The following is a 16,483-nucleotide window of genomic DNA, read 5'->3' on the forward strand; positions in this document are numbered from 1 at the left end:
GAGTCAGTCTGCTCCACAGGATATCCAAAGAAATCCCAAGCATGCATGAATAAGTTTACTGACATTTGCTCTTAGTACAGGACTCATTAAGGAGTTAGTTTGTTGTTTTGGGAAGGTTTGGGGTTTCTTTGTTTTTTCTGGGTATCAAGTTCTGCCTGGAAAAAACAAGGGTGTACTGAACTTAGCCATCTACCTGTAAATAAGGAAATGGCTTTAACCCAGCGTATGAGGGATGCAGACTAGACAGAAGGATATTTGGGACGGTGAAAATATCTGGGGCCTGAAGTATTTCTAGGAAATCTCTCCCATGAACATTAAAGATGGAATTGATTCTCATCTGGTTCATTCTCTTCCCAGTGACCTTAAAGGTTTCACTTTCTTGCCCTCCAGCCTATACTTCCCATTAAAATTCAAGCTACCCCAACCCCCAGGAACCTAGAATTCTGACTGGTCAGCAGCATTCGCCATATTTAGCCCAGACACAGTCCCATCACACTGTTTCCTATCCACCTTTGTGCCATTTGTATGTAACCTTCTCTCTTTCACATTTCTTCCAACTTGCAGAACATAATCAAATCAGTCCTAGCATTCCCAGAAAGGACATGTCATTCAGTTGTCTTATGATTCCAGTGACCATCCCTGGGACATCCCTGGCCACCGTACCCCTTTATGTGTTATCTTTCCTTATTAGAATTTAAGTTCCTTAAGGGAAGGAACTGGCTGCCCTGCTCATATTTATTGTCCCAGAATTCAGTACAATACTTGGCACAGTAATAGATGCACTTAATAAGTAAAAGCACTTAATAAATGCTTTTTCATTCATTAACTCATTTAACAACTCATGCCTCCCTAAGAACAAACAAGCAAGCAAGTAAACATCTATTAAGAACCTATGCACCTGACATATGCCTGAGGAATATGGCTACAAAATGGGACCATCCCTGTCCTCAAAAAAGCTTACATTCTCCTAGGAGGGAACAAAATGTTCACAGATGAGTATATACAGGATATTTTAAAAATAAATGCACAATAATTGGAAGAGCAATGATAGCGTGAAGCACTAAGAGCTGGGACAATCTCAAATCAAGAAAATTAATAGGATGAATCATCAGGGTCCTTCTAGTCCTGATTCTAGGAAAAGAAAGATGTAAAAGAGGATAATAGCATAGAGCACTTACCCAATTGTAGGACTGATGTTGTGGTCAAAGTGATCCTGCACAAATCGGCAAACAATGCTTGACTTTCCAACCCCAGTATCCTAGAAATTAATGAGAGCACAGATAAGTTCAAAGATTCCTGAACCTAAGCTAGGGCTAAAAAGTTTTCAATTCAGATGTTCACAGTAAATATGCTTTTAGAGGGGATTAAGAAGGCAACAAGCATTTATCAAGTGCCTATTAGTACAGGGACTGTGCTAAGTGCTTTATAAATATTATCTTATTTGATCTTCACAACAAGTGAAATGTAGATGCTAATATTACCCCCATTTTATAATCAAGGAAACCAATGCAAAGAGAAGTTAAGTGACTTGCCTAGGGTCACACAGCTAATTATCCTCTGAGGCAGGATTTGAACTTAGGTCTTCCCAAAAAAAGAAAATGATCTTAAGCTGGCTATTTTTCCAACAGTCACTTTCAGATCTGGGGCATATCAGTTCAAACCTTTGCATTTCTAAAATTCTCTTCTTTAGCATCTAATTACTGCCCAATTACATCTCACTTCTGTTTAATTACAAAGTTTTACATCAGATACATTTTCCCTATATTTTACTCTTTTGGACAACCACTTCAAAACTAAAGACTATAAGAACTCTGGGGCAAAGTGGATAGAACACTAGTCCTAGAGTCAGGAGGACCTGAGTTTAAATCCAGCCTCAGACACTTAGTAGCAGTGTGACCCTGGGCAAGTCATTTAACTGCAATTGCCTTCAAAAAAAAAGATTATGAGTTTTCTCCATGCAGCGTTGTTTGGGGTGACCCTTAGTAGCCAGTGTTCACATAGAGTTGGAAGAGATTTCAGGTGATATCGAGCCCACCCCATACCTTCAAAAAGTCATTTCTAGAGCATACCCAACAAGTGATCATCTGGTTTTAGCTTGAGAAACTCCAATGAAAAGTGTTTGCTTTATTCACATAATTTCCAAATATTTGCAGCAACACATTCAGCAACAGTATAAATAAAAAAGGGACCAAGATGTTAATCACCTGAAATAGCCAATTCTGTAGTCCAATTGAAAGAATATCATTCATCACAGAGCTCAATTAGACTTTGTTTTGTTTTAAAATAGGGGAAATGTGGGCAGCTAGTTGGCACATAAAGCACAGGCCCTGGATTTAGGAGGACCTGAGTTCAAATCCAGCCTCAGACACTTGACACTTATTAGCTGTGTGACCCTGGGCAAGTCACTTAACCCTCATTGCCCTGCAGAGAGGGAGAGAGAGAGAGAAGGAAAGAAAGAAAGAAAGGAAGGAAGGAAGAAAGAAAGAAAGAAAGAAAGAAAGGGAGAGAAAGAAAGAAAGAAAGAAAGAAAGAAAGAAAGAAAGAAAGAAAGAAAGAAAGAAAGAAAGAAAGAAAGAAAGAAAGAAAGAAAGAAAGAAAGAAAGAAAGAAAGAAAGAAAGAAAGAAAGAAAGAAAGAAAGAAAGGAAGGAAGGAAGGAAGAAAGGAAGGAAGGAAGGAAGGAAGGAAGGAAGGAAGGAAGAAAGAAAGAAAGAAAGGAAGGAAGGAAGGAAGGAAGGAAGGAAGGAAGGAAGGAAGGAAGGAAGGAAGGAAGGAAGGAAGGAAGAAAGAAAGAAAGAAAGAAAGAAAGAAAGAAAGAAAGAAAGAAAGAAAGAAAGAAAGAAAGAAAGAAAGAGAGAAAGAGAGAAAGAGAGAAAGAGAGAAAGAAAGAAAGACCACTCCAAGCCTCAGTTTCCTCATTTGCAAAAAAGGGGATAACAATACTTATGCTACCTACCTCAAAGGTTTGTTGTACTATATGAATGTGAATTGTTATTACTATTTACTATCAACATGTTAGGAAAAGTGGGAGTTTGATGCCAGCAAGCCAAGATCAGTGGGGAATAAAACAAAGGAAGGGAAGATGATTTCACATTAGTCACTAGCTCTTCTCTGGGAGAAAGGCAGGTATAGACCGCCTAGAGGGAGGAAAGAGAGGAACAAAAGAGAGCACAGTGGTGGCTGGACACTGAATCCGGTCATGTTGACCCGGAGTAACACCAGCTATTGGGAGAAGTAAGGAAAGAAAAGGATAGAACAGACTTATGGTGTTACTCCAGGACAACTCCTGTTTGTGAGCCCAGGGAAGTCACAATTAAGGTTTTAGATTTGATAGATAATGGTGATACTGTAGAATTTTCCATCTAAGAGGAATATAATAGAAGGGTCTTTAGGGTTTACAAAGGAAAAGAAGAGATATTGTCCTTCTTCTCCCTTTAGGAATGGACAGTTCCCTTATAGGAAACTCTGGGATTGCCTAATTTCTAAAATTATACTCTTAGAAAAATTACAGAGAGAGGTTTATCCAGGTATCTTCCCTACCTGGTTCTTATCAAACACCCATCCTTCCAAATCCTTAAATCCCGATCCTCGTTTGCTTTCCTCTAACTCAGATGCCATAATAAAATTCCATTAAAAAAAAAAAAAAGCTGTTTATCTGCAGTGTACAAAATCAATGCACAGAGCTCCGAGGGGGTGACAACAGTTTTTACAAACAGCTTGGAAGGTCCCCAATCAATGCTGCAGCTATTTCTGAGATCAGTTAGGCCAGATTGCAGCTAATACCATGGCTCAGTTCTTTTTTCCTCCCCTTGGTGGTTGCTTTTAAAAGTCGGTTGTGGGCGTGCATATCCTTGCTATAGTTTCTTCTAAGCCAGTCCAGAGAAACTGGAAACTGACTTTGTTCAGGTCAGAGGAATCATGTTACCTCATCTCTGTGAAACTGGCCCTTGCCTCCCATGGCTGGTTCCAAATGAGTCGTGACACCAGTGATCTAATGTCACCCTGAACACCACACACGTTAGTTTCCATCGGCTTTGGACCATCCATCTCTAGCTACCAGAAATGGCAAAAATGTGCCAGCTGGCAACAGGGCCAATCAGGGGGATTATGGGATTTAAAGCTACAAGACAACTTCAGGATCATCATGCCTAACTCCCTTATTTTACAGTAAGGAAATTGAGGCTTAGAAAGTATAAATGGCTTATCTGGTTTCACATTGCTAGTAAGAAAGAGAACTAGGCTTCAAACACAGGTCCTTTAATTCTAAATCCAGAGCTCTTTCCACTTTATCATGTTTCTTCTTACAAGAGGGCAAGGAAGCCATTTGGCCTTGCCCTCAAGTTCAGTGAAGACCTCAAAGGCAAGAAGGTAAAAAGCTATTATCATTCAATGGGGGCTAAGGGACTTCTAGGCCATCTGGCCTCAGATACTAGTTATGTGACCCTCAGCAGGTCGCTTAACCCTTTTTGCTTCAGTTTCCTCATCTGAAAAAGGAAACGGCCAACGACTACAGCATCTTTGCCAAGAAAACTCCAAATGGGGTTATGAAGAATAGGACACAACTGAACTACAACAAAGGTATTGTTAGATGGGTCTCAATCTGCTTCAACATTCTACAAAAAGTAGATTTTATACACACACACAAGAATTAGTACAAATATCTATACAAAAGGTTTTAAAGCACTTGCTAAGGTTTTTAAAAATTCAAATTATATCTTAGTTGTGGAAATGTCCTATTTTGATTTCTTTCTTTCTTCCTTTCTTTCTTTCTTCCTTTCTTTCTTTCTTCCTTTCTTTCTTTCTTTCAATGAAGGCCAGGAGCCTCAAAAGCTAAAAAGTGATTTAAGCCTCTTGGGAACTTCGAGAACTCACTGGATATCATCTCTGTTTTCCAAGGTAGAGGGGGTAGCTTTTGGTTTAATTACTGCTTTATGAGTGGATGATTTTGTTTAGGGGAAGAAAGAAGGAAAGAAAAAAGGAGCATTTATGAAACAATTACTATATGCCAAGTACAGCTAAATGCTAGGGATACAAATGTAAGCAAAAAGAAAGCTGAGCCCGGTCCCTAAGGAGTTAACATTCTAATGGGGGAAACATCACACAAAAGAGAACTGAAAAGATGAAGGGTCAAGTGGGAAGAGGAGGAAGGTATCTGAGGTCAGGGCTTGGTTTTAAAGTCCAGAAAGTCAAGACAAGGGCAAGAGGAGAAGGGAAGCAGACCAGCCTGGGCCCTTCCATAATATGGAGACTCCAGTGGGAACTGATGGATATGGATAGGCAAGATGAGGAATATGCCAGAATGAGCCAGCTGCAGGAGTGGTAGGAGGCCCCCGGTGCTGAAAGAAGTTCTGGGATAATTAAGAAGTAGAGAAGGCAGGATTTTTAAATACAAAAAATCAGGGAAAGGGAAAGGAAGAGATTTGAAGGAAGACAGGGCAAGTTGGCACCAGGACAACCTCCTCAAAGATGACTATACAAATCTTTACTTCACTGGGTTCCTATTTACCAAATGAATTCTGGGAGCTTGTGGAAGCTACTTTTCCCTAGCTCCACCCAATTATTTCCACTCTGCTCCTCTATCTCTCCCCTAATTGTGTTCCCCATCTGTTGTTAGCTAATCAAAGTGTCTATTAGAGCCCAGGATACTAGAATACTAGATAGCATTTTCAGGAAGCCTAGGCCTATCTCCCAATTTTGCAATCCTTCTTTTCTTTTTCTGGCTCTCAAGTCAAGAAATAGAGAGAAAATATAGTTCCCCCACCCCCCCGAAAAAAAAAGGTAGAAAAAAAATAAAATTCTCTCAAGTATGTGTAGCCCTAGGGAAGACCTATTCTCCGGAAGACTGATGGTGGTAAACAGTATTCCAAAAAAAGTAATTTTGTTTTTCCTTTTGCATTTCTTTGTATTTTCACATGTACCTTGGGCAACATAATAAAGAAGGGGCTAGTCATTAGAAAATTGTACTTTTCAAGATCAAAGAAAGAGGAAAAGGACCCATTTGTACAAAAATATTTAGGGCAGTTCTTTTTGTGGTGGCAAAGAATTGGAAATCAAAGGGATGCTGTTAATTGGGGAATGACTAAGCAAGTTGAGGTAAATGATTGTGATGGAATACTATTGTGCCAAAAGAAATGAAGAGCAGATGGTTTCAGAAAAACCTGTGAAAACTTATATGAACAAAGTGAAGTCAACAGAACCAGAACATTGTACGCAGTAACAGCAATACTGTAAAGACTTAGCTACTCTAATCAAGACAATGTTCCAAGACATTTACAAAGAACCTGTGATGAAAATGCTATTTACCTCCAGAGATAGGACTAATAAATTCTGAATTGAAGCGGAATATTTTCTGTTTGTTTTTTGTCTGTGTTTTCTTTCACAAGGTGGCTAATATTTTTCTTATGCATTTGGTATATTCTCAGTTGTATTGTAGCTATTTGTGTTGTGAGAATCAGGGTGCCACCCCCTGTTGGATTTTAAACATCACAGTGTACATGTCATCTCAACCCTGATAGATTGACTGCAGGTTCCTTGAGAGATCCTTCCATAACTTATCTTTCTATTAAACAGCTAGATAGGCCAGTGGATAGAGTGCTAGACTTGAAACCAGGAAGAACTGAGTTCAAATCCCCCATTAAACACTTCCTTAGCTATATAATTTCAGGTGAGTCACTTGATCTATCTCAGCCTAAGTTACATATCTATCAAATGGGGATGATAATAGTACCTATATTACAAGGTAGTTGTGAGGATAAAAATTAGTTTTATGTGTATGTGTGTGTGTGTGCATGCACGCAAACCTAAAGCACTATATAAGTGCTGGATATTATTATAATTACCTTTGTTAGTACTGTGCTAGATGCCTGATAATGATTGATGAATGAACTAGTTAAATAAATGAACTAGTAAAAGGGAAAAATAATTCAGAGGTCATCCTCTAAAGAGGGATGTGCCAAGGAAAGCTATAACTCCTCCTTTTGTCCTTCAGCTGTTGGGGTGGTAGGGAAGGGGGAAGGGTTAGGAGAATAGGGTGAAAAGTACTCCAGTCCAACCCATGACTCAGAGAGTCCTCATTGCCCTATTCAAGGGAAAGTCAGTGACCCATCTACATGCTTGACCCCTTCTCCATGATATTTATACTTTGTACTAATCCACCCATAACTCAGTGATATGTAGAATTACCATTCTTATTGATGATCCAAAATAGTTAAAACCCCTGGGTTTTGTTTCCCAAAAGAAAAAGGAAGGAAGGAGGCAACTAGGTGGCACAGTGGATAAAGCACTAGCTCTGGATTCAGGAGGACCTGAGTTCAAATCCAGCCTCAGACACTTAACACTTACTAGCTGTGTGACCCTGGGCAAGTCATTAACCCCAATTGCCTCACTAATTCATTGCCCCCCCCAAAAAAAAAGAAAAGAAAAAGGAAGGAAGCCTCCAAGGTAACTGAGGGTGATCTATTTTTCTTGGTCATTTAGGAATTATTTTGAACTACATTCATTAAATCTAGTAGTCCCTTCTTGCCCAGAAGGCAAACGAAATGAATGACCCATTGACTTTGCTCACAGCTTTCTCCTTGCCCAACATGCCCTCTGCTTTTTTCTCCATTTAACTAAATTCTATGTATCCCTCAAAGTCCAGCTTAAGCCCCATATCTCTCTACCAAAAACTATAGTAATTTCATTCCCTTTCACACCTCTGGACTCCTTTAGAATTTAATGTCTTTACTACTCATTTGGAACTTACCATTTTTTGAGTGGCCTAATATTGTTAGCCAACTTTTAATAGGCATAATGTTTTATCATCCAAACTACTGTGTGAGCTTCTTAGGGGAGCAGGCACACCAGCTCGTGATCATGTTTACACTTTATACTAACGCATCCATAATGCTGTATCCTCATGCAGAGCTTACTATGATGCCTTCCCCACAGAAGGTACTCAATAAATCTTGGTTAATTAACTGCCTGAGTCCCCCCAGCCTACATCCCGGTTACAAAGCTGCTTTGCCTTGTTCCTTCCCTCTAGCTTTCTGCCCCACCCCCAACACAATACACCCTTGATCATCATCTAACCTCCTTATTTATGTTGTTTCATATAGATGGTGTGCAGGCCAGAAGACCTTAGTACATCACGCAGAAGGGGCAAGGAGAGAGAGGAGCATCTTATTCAGTGCGCTATCACCTTCCTTTGAGACCCCGCCAACCCAATAAGACAAAAGGCAAAATTCTAAACATCACAAGGTGAATTCAAACCTGTTATCATTTTATTCAAATTTAAAAATTCAAAATTCTCTCTTCCCAAGCATAATACCTAAAAACAAACTAAAATTTAGGTGTATTTCCCCCCCCACACACTAGTTCATCTCAGATTATAGACAAAACAGACTTTGAGGAGTTATCAAAGATAAGATATGGAGATATTTTAACACCAGGACCTTTTTGGAGAGGCAACCACAGAAGTCGAAAGATTATTCCCAGTTATCATTTAATGATGATGAGATGATGATGATAATAGCCAGTATTTACATTGATCTTTAAGGTCTGATTTGATGCTCACAACAACCCTGTGATGCAGATGTTATTATTACCCTTATTTTACAGGCGAGGAACCTAAGGCTGATCACCCAACAGCATGAGGGAGGATTCAAATATAGGTCTTCCAGACTCCAAGTCCAGAGCTCCATCTGCCTTACCACCTAGCTGAAGAAACACACTTTCCAATGATAATGGGTAAAGGGATTAAATGCCCTTAAAAGAAAAATTAAGTCCCTGAACCCACCGAGCTCAGGACGACCCGGGTAGCTATAGCTAAAAAAGGATCTCCCCCAATGCAAAGTCCATGTAAAATGTAGAGAGTTAGAATTCCATTCCCATAACTTGGGTGACTGAGCAACCCACTCTCTCTGAGACTCAGTTTCCTCATCTATAAAATTAGGTTGTTTGAATAATCTCCAAATTTGTATTATATGGCTACACTCTTTGACTAAGATATTGTTTTAACAGCTTTACCTATGATACAGAAAAGCATTTCCTTGGAGGAGGCAGTCAGATCAATTTGCTTTATCCAAGGGCTTAGCTGAAAACAACGCATCAAATCCCAAAGGTTGTATGCTAGACATTGCAAGGTCAACCCACAGAATACCATTTAATGTGGGTTGGAGGGGTGGAAAGGAGCAGAGTATACGTTAAAGGAGAGAGGAGGATAGTCAATTAAGACCTTCTGCCTTCTACTCTCCACACCCGCCCCCCAAGCTCAAATTCTGAGTTGTTATGAATATCTGGACTAGCTCTGCCTGCCTGAATTTGGATTTAACAAATTAATTGCCAGTCCACCTTGCTTTCTTTTCACAACTTAATTCTTAGTATTTGTATCTCTCATATTTTTCACATGAAACAGAATAAAATGGGTTAAAAGGGAGCTTTCAGTCATTAAGTTTTGGTGTTTATTTGAAAATGTTCCAGAAAAGGAAGAGGTTCTGCAATAAATCTGCATCAAATCTCCCCCACCCCCCACCACCTTATCCTGGTTAGCTGCTTTGAGACATCACCAGGAAATACAGAGAGCTTATCAACTCCACCAGCATTCTCCATTTGCCTAAACGAACTGTTGTACCTTTCCTGGCCACCAGAGGAAGACCCTACACAATATCTGCTGGACTGTGGGTTATGGTGAACCCCCTACCCCATCCCACTCCCCGGCTGTCAGTTAGGATGTCCTAACTGGGCCCACCTCCCAATGCAATGTCATCTGAGACACTTCAGATAAATGCAAAAGGAAAACTCCTGGGTGACTCATTCATGAGTCTCATCTGCAGAAAACAGAAAAGGTTAAAGCAAGAAGAGTCACAGAATCTAGTAGGTGAAAGAGAAGTTTATTTTTTAAAAATGGGAAAGGAGAGTTTACTGATTGCTGTTCTTCACCAAAACCCACTCAATCTTTGATGATCTCACCACTGATTTAAGAGCTTCCCCCCTCCTCCCTTCCTGATTTCATATAAACACGGAACGATGAGAGGCAAGCTCAAGGAGGAGATAAAGAATGGACCTGGGAATCAGAAAGATTCCCAGAAAGGTTTAGGTCCAGGCCCTGACACACTGACTGTGTGACCTTGGGTAAGTCACCTAAACTAGGATGTTATGATTCATTTTAGACAGTGCTATGTGAAGATGTGAAAACTAAAAATACAGATTTATCCCTTTTGCACACCAAAAGATTTACACTGGGTTTTCACTGTATTTGAAGAGAAATTTAATCTAACAGAGAATCCAATTTATGCACAAGTTCAGGCTGACAGAGCTCTAAACTGGATATCAGGAGACTTTCCAGACAAGTCTCTAAGACCATAAATTGAAGAACAATTGCTTCTCTGCATCAGTAATAGCATTTGTAAAATGCTGTGTGTGTGTGTGTGTTTTGTATAACACTTTAGGATTTATAAAGCCCTTTACAAACTTTATTTCATTTTTCTCCACACAATGACCCTGGAAAGTAAGTGCTATTATTATCAGTTGAGGAAACTAAAGCAGAGGAAGAATAAGTGACTAGGAAGCATCTGAGGAAGGATTTGAATTTAGGTCTCCCTGACTTCAAGTCCAGCCCTCTAACCACCTAATAGGGAGTTCCTCCAATTAAAGGTACAGACAAAACAAGACAATAGTAAATTGAAAGGAACCTTAGAGGTCATCTGGTTCCTCATCCCCTCTCTTTTACCTGTAAAGAATCTGAGGTCTGGCAGCTAGGTGGCTCAGTGGATAAAGCAGCGGCCCTGGATTCAGGAGGACCTGAGTTCAAATGTGACCTCAGAGACTTGACATTTACAAGCTGTGTGACCCTGCGCAAGTCACTTAACCCTCATTGCCCTCCTCCCTCCCCCGCAAAAAAAAAAGAACCTGAGGTCACAGAATGGCAGAATAAGAACCAGAAAGCGGGCGGCTAGGTGGCGCAGTGGATAAAGCACCGGCCCTGGATTCAGGAGTTCCTGAGTTCAAATCCGGCCTCAGACACTTAACACTTACTAGCTGTGTGACCCTGGGCAAGTCACTTAACCCCGTTGCCCTGTTAAAAAAAAAAAAAAAGAACCAGAAAGCAAGTTTCCTGATTCCCAGTTTAGAGGTTCTGCACAGACAGCCCCTTAGCTGTCAGCCTAAACTTGTGCATAAACTGGATTCTCTCCTAGATTAAATTTCTCTCCAAAACAGTGAAAACCCACTGTCAATCTTTCAGTGTGCAAAAAGGGTTCTAAATCTGCATTTTTTAGACTTGACATCTTTACATAGCACTGTCTAAAATGACAAATTATCCAAGCTAGAAAGGGCCTTAGAAATAATGTAACCCCAAACCTTTTATTTTACATATCAGGAAACTGAGGTATCAATAAGGTTACAGAGCTGTTAAGAAGCAGAGTGTGGACTGAAACCCAGAGTTCTTTTTAATGTGCCACAGTGTTGCATCCCAGTCACCCTAAAATATAGTTGTTCTAATTTAACATACAAATCAGGAAGCTACTGGTTGAAACAAGGTTGAAACTGGTGACTGGCTTTTGGTTTTGGTTCTGCAATTCATTGATTATATAATTGAGTGTAAAAAAAAAAAAGTTTGTGGGATAGTGAATTTTTCCTTCTTTTTTTGTACAGTTAATAGTCAGCTATGCCCTGAGGTCTAGTTAGCCAAGTCCCTCTACTCATTCTGAAAATGACTAGATTACTATTCAATAATTTCCCAGTGTAAATTATTCTTCACTGGCAAAACTAATTTGTGACCACTCAAGTATTCATGTTTGAAAGACTTTGCTTTCTCATCTTTTCTTTTGCATTTATTCAGAAAATATAAATTTGTAATCATAGAATCTTAAGTAAAAATTTTAATGAAATGCTGGGACGCTTTATGAAGGTAAAATAAAACTAAAATGAACCAAGAATCCTTTGGATTGGTCTTTTTATGGTTAAAAGTCACAAAAGGTAAACAACTAACAAATATATATATGACCAAGTGCCGTTCCCCAAAAGATAAGTGGTCAAAGGATGTAAACAAAAACTTCTCAAAAGAAATGCAAACTATTAACAACCATATAAAGAAGTGCTCCAAATCACTAAGAAAAATACAAGTCAAAATAACCCTGAGGTTTCACCTCTCACCTAGCAAATTCAAAAAGATGAAAAGAGATGGGAATAACCAATGTTCAGACTTTGGAAACGGGCACACTAATATGCTATTGGTGCATCTGTGAATTGGTCCAACTATTCTGAAAAGCATTTTGAATTATTTTTTTTAAAGTAACTAAAATTTCCTCCCTCTTTTATTCAGATTACCCACTGCCAGATCATAAACCTGAAGATTAAAGATAAAAAGAAAGACCCAAATACCCCCAAATACTTATAGCAGTACTTTTTGTGGTAGCAAAGAATTGGAAACAAAGTATATGTCCATTGACTAGGGAATGGCTAAACAAATTGTCATAAATCAATGTGATAGAATATTATCATGCTATTAAAAAACACGATGAATTCAGAGAGGTGTAGAAAGACATAAAAACAGATACAAAGTGAAATAAGTAGAACCAGGAAAACAATATCTACAGAACTGTGAAAATGTAAATGGAAAGAACAACAAAACAATTTTAATTGAACATAGTGAAATTATAATAACCAAGCTTGGTCCCAAAGAAGAAATATGAGAAGACACCTCCTCTCTTTTTTTCCAGAAGTGGGACATCAGCTTTTACATGTCTCCCCCAATAGACTGTGGGCTCTTTAAAGCAGAGACAAGCATTTTTACCTTTCTTCATATCTTCAGCATTGAGCACAGTGTCTGGTACACAGTAAGAGCTTAATCAATGTTTGACAACATAATATATAACATTAAACTTTTTTTATATTTTCATTAGTTTTGTGGAACATTTTATTCTTTATCATAAGGGTTCTTTTGGGAGGGGTTAGGAGGAAGGATAAATCATAAAATGTAGGTGATGTAAGAATAGAAGTTATCAATAAAAATTATTTTAAAATTTTTAAGTTACAAAAGGACAACAGCCTAATGGGTGAAAAAAGAGAACCAGGACACACTGTGGCCAAATAGTACTGGGCCCCAGTCTTTTTATAGCACCTATTAGGGCCACCTCCGTCTACACCAACCTTTGTCTTTCTAGGTCACTGCCTAGTTATCTCATCCCAAAGGAGTCCCTCAAATCTCAAAGCAGCACCAATTTGCAAAAATTACCAAAATACTTGACTCATAACTGAACCACTGCCATGGCCTCCTAATTACTTGGGCTTTCTCCCCTAACTTTCTCACTTTCTCCCCTAACCCTATATATACACACACATACACATATATATGTGTGTATATATGTAAACACATGCATATATGTATATATATATATATATTTACCCAGGGTTACATATAAATTTCTCAGACAAAAAGGGGTGATAAATGGAGAGAGTTTAAGAAGCCTTGGACTAGATCATCAAAGAGCTTTAGTAGAAGCTAGAAACTTAAGGGGACAAGCATACGTTCAATAGAAATATCACCAGGGATGGCACCAAAGCAACCCAGCTCTCAAGAAATCTGAGAATCCAGTTCTGATTTAGGCTTTAAAGCCACTATAATTTGTGAAAAGTGAACTCAAATGACTGGCATTTCTGGTCTTGTCCCTTTTTTATCCCATTTGTAATTGGAGCCTTCCCTCTGTTCATTATTTCCTACTTATCCTATGTATAGCTTGCTTTGTATATATTTGTTTGTATGTTGTCTCTCTCATTAGATTGTAAGCTCCTTGAGGGTAGGGACTGTCTTTTGCCTCTTTTTGTAACCCCAGTGCTTAGCATGGTACCTGGCATAAAGTAGGTGCTTAATAAATGTTTATTAATGGTGATTATTGGTAGATCTGGGATTAGAAATTAGAGGATATCTGATTCCAAATCTTGTGCCCTTTACCCTGTATACTACTGCTTGTAGAACACTTATATAAAAGTATTAACAGCAAATGAGTAGAAACAAAGGGACAGCATCCCTGGAGAAATAGCCCTAGGATAAGTATCATTTGGGGAAACAAAACTGCAGGGTGATCCCAGCACCACTAGATGCCTCTATACCAGGAGTTCTTAAACCCGGAGTCCATGAATTTGTTTCTTTCAATATTTTGATAAGTGAATTTCATTATAATTGGTTTCTTTGATCATCTTATAAATTTTGTTTTAAGCATTTAAAAACATCAATCTGAGAAAGGGTCCACAGGCTTCACCAGATTGCCAAAGGGGTCCATGAAGAATAAGAACCCCTGGTCTAGACCCCATATGCCACAAAGGGGTGGGGAGCATGGCATGGGGGCTGGGGCAGGGTACAACAGCAGGCCCCACCCCAGTAAGGCTCAGCTCCAAGAGAGGCTAGGAAATTGCACAATTGCACAATTCACACACCCTTCCCCTTCGCCCATTGCAGAACCTCAAAGGGATGCCACTGATATAAACCTAAGACACAAAGGCCCCATGCTAGCCAACTTTTTTTTCTTCAGGGAGGAAGGATACCTCTGCAGAATTCTCCCTCTCGGTCCTTTGTTCCTCTCTTCCTTGACTGAGTTTATAACAAAGCCACCACTAGGGAGCCTCAGTCATACACAAAAGAGTCTGAGTGAGGTCAGAAGTAGTCAGGTTCCTGTCACATAATTAATCCTGAACAATCCTATGGACTGGGAATCTGGAACACTGGATAATATTCCTAGCCCTGCCAGGGAAACTTTAAGAACCCAGATCGAGTCTGTCACTGTCCTTCTTAATGCCCCTTTCCTCCACCTTGGAATGAAACTGTAGTACACACACTCACACTGTCCCCAGCTTACACATGCTACAGACAACCAGCCCTTCCTCCCAGGCCTGGTGACCACCGGGACCTCTCCCTTCCCTCCGATCGGCTATCACTTCTCCCTAGTTCTTGACTTCCTGAAGCAGCCAGCCCCACCCTGCCCCACTTTTCAGCTGTTTCAGGGCTGTTCCAGGGCTGTTCCAGGGTGTAGTCTGAGGTGGCAAGATTAGAGTGGCAAGGGAGGAGAGGAGGCCACAGCAGAGGAAGGCAAACTCCCCGGAAGTCCCATTCCCATCCCCCACCCCTTCAGTTCAGTATCCCTTCTACAACAGTATCCCTTTCAGTATCAGTTTAGTACCAGTATCCCTTTCCAACAGCCTCAGGCTTTTCCTACCTAACCCCACAGCCCTCAGTCCCTTCCAGGAAGGGGAAAACTCAATACAGAATCTTTTCTTTTCCTTTGAAATGTTACTGAAACATTATTTCACACTACTAGTGCCCAGATGAAACCTTCCCTATAGGGCTGAAGTAGGGAAAAACTATGGAGTAGGGGAAAGGAGGCAGCCACAGAAAGGTCTTTAAATGGTTTATTTCTCACAATTACTAGAGATAAAAACAAACTAAAGAAAAAATCACCTTTAAAAAATAGCTACAAAGAGCCACATGCTTGCTCGCCTGGGATGAGGGACAGGGAAAAACACTGTGAGACTTCCCCCTGGTCCACAAAGGGCTGTGTGTCTGTCTGCGGTTCAGTTACATTTCCAACAATGACCAATGATGGAGGAGAAACCCTGGTTGAAAACAACAGATGGTAGCAATGGGAAGGGAAGCAGACAAGTCAATCCCCGAGGTCCTGGGAAGAAAATAAAGGGGCTGACTAGGCAGTTGCCCCAGAATGGCAGTGCATCTTTCACCAGCAAGAGACCTACCAGTATAGCTCCCAACCACTTCCCTTCTCAGAGTGACCATGCTCATCTCTCACTCCCTACTACAATCCTCTCCTGCTTGTGCACCTCCTGTCGTGCCCTGAACATCCACTTCCTCTCCACCTTCCCAGTCCCTGTCGATGGCCTAGAACTGGGAGAATCCCTGTCCCACTGCCTGGCACTGGGGAAGAGGTATGAGGAAGAGAAGAGGCAATTACCCTTATAGCAGCAGTTCATTCAGCAATTTCACTTGCAATGTGTTTACTAATGTGCTAGGCTTTATGAAAAGCTCAAAGACCCAGAAGTCCCAGGTCCCTGCTCTCAAGAAGTTTACAAATGAGCTGAGAGATAGGTTATATACATGTATGAAAAGTTAAATATTGGTTCTTTGTCAAGTTTAAGGTACAATATAAAAGTGATCTATTACTGTTGTTGCAATAATCAACCTCATGGGTTCACTGTAAGGAAATCTCTCTTTAAAGTATTATATAAATGTAGTTTACTATAAAAAATGATAAGCAGGATACTATCAGAAAGACCTGGAGGGACCCGAATGAGCTGATACAAAGTGAAATCTACTGTATACAAAATAACAGTAATATTGTGAGGTGATCTGCTGGAATGATTCAGTTATTTTCAGCAATGCAATGATCCAAGACAACTCTGAAGGTCTTATGAAAAATGCAATCCATCTACAGAGAGAGAACAGATAGTATTTGAATACAGATTGAAAAATATTTTTTTTAGTTACTTTATCGGAAACGA

The 16,483-nt window shown here is 39.9% G+C and overlaps 1 protein-coding gene across 1 annotated transcript in view; it reads right to left on the reverse strand.

Moving 5' to 3' along the window:
* Positions 1-16,483, reverse strand: part of RAB31 (RAB31, member RAS oncogene family) — a 200,631-nt gene that overhangs the window by 113,556 nt on the left and 70,592 nt on the right. Inside the window, exon 2 of the mRNA XM_043963819.1 lies at positions 1,179-1,258. Coding sequence (XP_043819754.1) covers positions 1,179-1,258 — 80 coding nt within the window. The remainder of the gene's footprint in view (positions 1-1,178; positions 1,259-16,483) is intronic.

This window comes from Dromiciops gliroides, chromosome 1 (genome assembly GCF_019393635.1).
Source record: "Dromiciops gliroides isolate mDroGli1 chromosome 1, mDroGli1.pri, whole genome shotgun sequence".
In the NCBI taxonomy this organism is placed as follows: Eukaryota; Metazoa; Chordata; class Mammalia; order Microbiotheria; family Microbiotheriidae; genus Dromiciops; species Dromiciops gliroides.